The sequence below is a fragment of the Lactuca saligna genome, chromosome 5 (assembly GCF_052625555.1).
Source record: "Lactuca saligna cultivar CGN05327 chromosome 5, ASM5262555v1, whole genome shotgun sequence".
NCBI lineage: Eukaryota > Viridiplantae > Streptophyta > Magnoliopsida > Asterales > Asteraceae > Lactuca > Lactuca saligna.
In genome coordinates this window covers 206,443,356-206,449,664 of record NC_136421.1, presented here as the reverse complement: position 1 = coordinate 206,449,664, position 6,309 = coordinate 206,443,356, and the positions used below count along the sequence as shown (strand labels likewise).

Genomic DNA, 6,309 nt, shown 5'->3' with positions numbered 1-6,309 from the left:
CTATACTTAGCAAAAAATGATAAAATCGGGATAAGGGTCAAATGTGGAGGTGTTGTGGGCCAATTTACTGAAACAGTTCAATGTGGTGGGCCATCAACTAGAAGTAAGGTAAAGTGCAAGTGACAATCTACTGAAACAGTTGAATGTGGTGGGCCATAAACTAAAGTAAGGTAAAGTGCAAGGGCAAAAATGTGATTAGTAAAAAAGGAAAATGTCCTTGGGCAGTCCAAATCTCGAGGCCAGATGAGAATAAGGATTGGTTGGTGAAAACAGTACATGATGTCCATAAATGTTTGCAGAAAAGATCAGTTAAAGCTTGTACTTCCAAATATTTAGCGAACTTAATTGTTCCACAAATCCAGAGTAACCCTAAAATTCCAATCAAATATTTACACGAGGAGTTGTGTAAGAAGCTGGAGCATGGTATGTCAGTTCAAAAGGTTGGTAGGGCAAATCAAATGGTTGAACGTGTGATTAGTGAGGACTACCAACTTCAATATGGATATCTGGGGGATTATGCTTTGGAACTGCTAAACACTAATCCTGGTTCAACTGTTAGGATAGATGTGTATCCTGAACCATGCTTGTCGACTACTACAAGAACTTTTATAAGAATATATGTATGTCTAGGTGCATTGAAGTTGGGATTCAAAGCTGGGTTAAGGGATTTCCTAGGAGTTGATGGTACATTCTTGAAAGGCCCATATCCTGGGCAGGTACTAACTGCTGTGGGTCTAGACTCAAATAATGGAATATACCCTGTAACATATGCAGTGGTAGAGGCTGAGACAACTAGTTCTTGGACCTAGTTCATGGAACTGTTAGGAGGAGACTTGGAATTAGGAGCAAATTCAAATTTTACCTTCATTTATGATAGACAAAAGGTATGTTTTACCTAATTATTTCTCATGATAGTGTAGCTTAGTTTCTATTTTTATAAATTAAACTGACTGTATTTGCGTTTGTTAAGGGGATAATACCAGCAGTTGCAAAGGTATTCCCCAATGAAGAACATAGGTTTTGTTTGAGGCATATTCAGGAGAATTTGAAGAAACAATGGAAAGGAAAAGAGTTGAGTGACTTGGTTTGGGAGTGTGGTAGAGCAACAAAATTAAACCACTTTAAATATGCAATGGATGAGTTGAAGAAAATGAATGATGAAGCTCATGCTTGGTTGTGTAAGATTCCTGCAGAGACATGGTCTAAATCTTACTTCAGTGGTATGTCATTTAGAAGTTGTTGAGTTTTATGTTTTAATATAGAATTTGTAACTTCTCTTTTGAATATGTTTTTCACAGGTAGGGCACACATTGATTGTTTGTTTGAATAATCTTTGTGAGGTATTCAATGCTAAGATAGAGGAAGGTAGGGATAAACCAATCATCACCTGCTTAGAGTATATTAGAGAGTATCTCATGAAGAGATTGTGTGTTGTGCAAAAGGAAATAGATAAGTGTCAAGGGGAACTAAGTACTACTGCAACTATAATTTTAGAGGAGATTAAGACTCAAGCAGCAAAGTATGTAGCTAAGTATAATGGGGCAGGAAAGTACCAAGTTGTAAGCACATGGCAGGATCAGTATGTGGTAAACCTAAATGAAAGAAGTTGCACTTGTAGGTTCTGGTAGATTACAGGTTTTCCAAGTAGGCATGTTGTTTCTGCTATATGGAACAAAATTGAAAATGGAGAAGATGCCCCTAATGTTGAGGATTGGGTCCATCCTTGCTATAAGTTATCAACATGGAGAGCCATGTACCTGAACAAAATTGATCCAATAAATGGTCGTTCAATGTCGCCAAAAAGTGATTGTCCATTCACTTTAGCTCCACCAAAACATCACACACAGGTTGTTATGTCAACTAGGCTAGATATGTACTTTTAATGCCAACATGTATGTTAATGTTTTAAATATAATAAATGCATATGTGTAGGTTAGGAGGCTAAAAAAGAAGAGAATGAGAGGTGTTGATGAGCCCAACAGCCAAACCACTAAATTGAGCAAGAAATTTCTTGCAGTTACTTGTTCAAAGTGTCATAACAAGGGGCACAATTCCAGAACATGTAAAGGGCAAGGAGGCATTGGTGAAGTTGGATCAAAGGGGAAGACACAGGGAAAAGGGAAGACACAAGAAAAAGGGAAGACACAAGGAAAGGGAAAGGGTAATTTAGGAAATTCTATTAAGTAGTTAGTTGGATGTTTGGGTAGTTAGGTCTTTTGAAACTTAAATTATGGTTTGGTTGTTTAAATTATGGTAATTAGGTCTTTTGTAATGTTTGTATGGGTTAAGACCTTCCATTAGTAAGTATGTTGAAAGTAAGTCTCATGTTTGTATGGGTTAAACACAGACTTGTAATGATTTTATCAACATTTTGCTTATGAATTACCCTTTCCAAACCTTTCTCAAAAGATGCATGTATAACAATGTAGATTTGAACTACCATTCCTAACCATTTGCAAGATGCAGTTATAACAATGTATCATACGAAAATGCACATCAAAACCACTGATTTATAACAAAATACATAATCATCATTTCCATTAACTTAATGTGTTACACTTCATACAACAAAAATACAATCAAAAATACCCTTTCCATCACAATTCAAAACCCCCTAAACTAGTTAGATGCGTACAAAAGAAACCAACCCCCCCTCCTATTACCATCCAAATCCTTACTGGTTAAAAAAAAACAAAAAAAAAAAACATCCATGAACGGAACAAGATCAACCGATAGTTCTACAGTTCTACACTTGCAATCGCAACCCTTTCTTCCAATCAATTCATTGATCTTATTAAACATGGAATCACCACCAATGCCCTTGCACACATCGGAGGGTCAGCCCACCTTACGAACCCACATTTTGAACAATTCAAAAATTGCCTTCCTGGGTTACGATTCGTCCATGAGGTCAACTTCGTTGTTTCCATTCCACATCTACAAATCGCCATCTTCGACACTCGCAGAAATCGTTTTGCAATTGGATGCACAGTAGAGTGAGAGTAGAAGAGGGTGGGTGCGAGAAGGGTTTTCAAAATATAGACATGCATTTGGTTATAAAGAAGAGGGCACATGTGCAAAGACCGATTTACCCTTATATTATTTTAATGAAATAAGGGTTAACGGTGGGGTTCTAACGGTGTGAGGGATAAGGATCATCTGTCAAAAGTTTTGAAAGCACAGAGACCATCTATGAGATTTTTAAACCACGGGGATTAAACTTCAAAATCTGGAAAAACACATAGACCATTTATGATGTTTTTTCTATCCAAAAACTAATCGTTCAATACTTTTTACTATCCTTCAACTTTCAACCTTCAACCTAAGTATATGTTAATCCTTCATAAACAACTTATCACAAAAAGAAAATTTTGAAAATCACGTTCCAAATTGAGATGGTCATTTAAAAAAAAAAAAAAAAACGATTATTTGTCTATATTATTTTACGATTTATTATTTTATAATTTATTTACAGCAAAAAATAAAAAAATAAAAACATTTATTCATAAAATCTCGATTAGCATAAGTCATAGCTTTGAGTCTTTACCTTTTTGGTCATTTCAGTGGTTAGCCCCTATCCTTTTACCTTTTTTTCCACACTGTTCATCTTAATGAAATTTCACTTTCACTACCATTCTATTAACGGAAACTACTTCTTAACCCTGCCATGCAGATATTTAATATATTTATATTTATTTATTTCAAACCAAATTTTAAAAATAGATTTTTAAAAGAAAAAAAAAACAACCATTTATTTATCACCATTTAGAAAATAGTTATATTTTATTTATATATAAAAAAAACACTTACATTTTCAGTTATCTTTTAGATTTACCTAAATATCCAATTTTTTTAAAGAATTAATCGGTTGTTTTGTAACTGAAATTTATTTTAGTCGTTTTTAGGTTGACATGGGAAAAATATAAATAAAATCACTTATTTTGATTGAGTAATGATATGTTTCTTATGTTTTACCTTAGATAATAATCAGTGTCATTTATTTTTATTTTGATGTTAACCTAAAAATGAAAAAGATAAATATAATGAAAAAAAAAATGAAAACTTCTTTAAAAAACCGGATACTTAGGTTATTGTGGAATGTAACTAAAAATGTAAAAGTTTTTCTTGATATAAACAAAATATAAGATTTTTGAGTAAATTACACGAATGGTCCCTATGGTTTATGTTAATTTGTACGTTTGTTCCTTAATTTATTTTTTTAACTCGGAAGGTTTCTATTATTTGTTTTTGTTACACACTTGGTCCCTGTCTTACCTAAAAAGACTATTTTTTTCTTGATTTTTTAATTTATTTAAATAAACACACTCTCAACCCCACTCCTCTCACCTTACCCTTCCTATCCTATCATTTTTCCATATTCAAATAATAATCTTTTTAGGTAAGACAGGGACCAAGCGTGTAACAAAAACAAATAGAAGGGACTAAACACGTAACAAAAACAAACAGTAGGGACCTTCCGAGTTAAAAAAGTAAGTTAAGGACCAAACATGTAAATTACCCCAAACCATAGGGACCATGCATGTAATTTACTCAAGATTTTTCTGGATGTTGATAGATAAATGATTATGTTTTTTTTGATTAAGTCAATTTTTAAATAAAAAACTTTGTTGAAATTTAGTTTAATAAAAAGTTCACTTAACAAATATCCAAAATATTGTTTAAGACTATCAAATTACAAAATACTAAAGATAATGATTTTATTTCAAAATATTTTTCATTTTTAGTATCATAAATATAACTTATGCAATTAGGTTTGTTTTTAGATCTCTGTACCCATCCTATAAAACCACTATATTTAGTTAAACAATTTGACAAAAGGTATTTACTTTATAGACACCTATTTTCATTCATAATACAATAAAATTATTTTCGAAGCCTAAAACCGTTGAAAGTTGTAGTCATTATAAATTATAATTGCGACATATGCTCGAGTCCACGCACATCCTTTTGCAAACTTCATATACAATAATACAATAATACAAATAATACAAATATACGATGCAACTTTTGTCCCCAACTTTTGTCTAGCTACAACTCCCAAAGTATTTTGAAGGAACCTCAATCTTCATATTGTAATATTTTTTTACTAAAGAAATTGACATCCAATGAAAAATAAATTCCATTTAAGGACATATTGTTTTAAAAATAATCTTATTGTCATCTTGTGTTAAAATTCAAAGTGTCGAGTACAAAAAGACTCTGCTCGATGTGAGGTGCATGCAGTGCTTTGTTCTACTCGACTCATTTGTCATCTATATAATAATGCAAACAAATAATCAAATATTTTAAAAAATAAAGAAATTATTACGAAACCTAATACATATGGATTATACTAATTTTTTATTGCGAAAAATATTTTCCTAAATTAATAAAGTGTGGTGAATTTTGTCTATAAGGTTCACGCCAATTATGCTCATTTTGATTATTTTTATGCCACAGTATCTTGTTTCGTTACCAAAAATCAACTTCAATTATTATTAAAACATATATATATATATATATATATATATATATATATATATATATATATATATATATATAGAGAGAGAGAGAGAGAGAGAGAGGTGAGTTCAATTGAGAAAATAAAAAAGGTTGGGAATGGAGGAATCATTCTCAACCACTCAAGTAATTAGCCTCTAAACATAAAGGACACGGTAACAAACTTGTAAATATGATATAATAGCCTTCAATCACAAATACGAACAGTTGAAATTCATTCGTTTTTTGCTCTTTCAATCCAACCTTCAATTCTGTTTGAATACGAACATATCTTCAACATTTACGATTAATTATAATCACAACATTATTAGAACAACATCATTGATAATCAACAAAAAATTCAATTCGTATTATTCATTCAACATCGTTCATCAAATAAAACATCGAAATTAAGGTTAGAAAAAGATCAAATCATTTTTTATTTGAAATTTTCATATATTTCTCTACCAATCTACTATTTTGTAAGATTTAAGTAGTCAAAGTATCATATTTATCACATTTTTAAAAAAGTTAACTTGTATGCACTTCAACTGTTTGATGAAATGCATAAACTGAATTACCACGTTATATTCACATATGAATATGTTTTGTCACCTGAATCAATATGTGATTATTAAAACACAAAACAAATATGCAAGTCTGTATGTTATTCATATATGAATAACATATAAAAATTATATATATCTCTGAAAACACATTGTAATATTCATATATGAATATACTGTACAATATTCACATATGAATATACCAACTATTATTCATAAGTGAATATACAATCTAATATTCACA

The 6,309-nt window shown here is 31.2% G+C and overlaps 1 protein-coding gene across 1 annotated transcript; it reads left to right on the top strand.

Moving 5' to 3' along the window:
• Positions 1 to 812: 812 nt before the first annotated feature.
• On the top strand, positions 813 to 2,187 carry LOC145046164 (uncharacterized). Its single transcript, XM_078994466.1, has 5 exons — positions 813 to 884; positions 971 to 1,220; positions 1,303 to 1,586; positions 1,629 to 1,847; positions 1,933 to 2,187. Exons 1-5 carry the CDS (start codon positions 813 to 815, stop codon positions 2,185 to 2,187), a joined length of 1,080 nt encoding a protein of 359 aa, XP_078850592.1.
• The last annotated feature ends 4,122 nt before the right edge of the window (positions 2,188 to 6,309 follow it).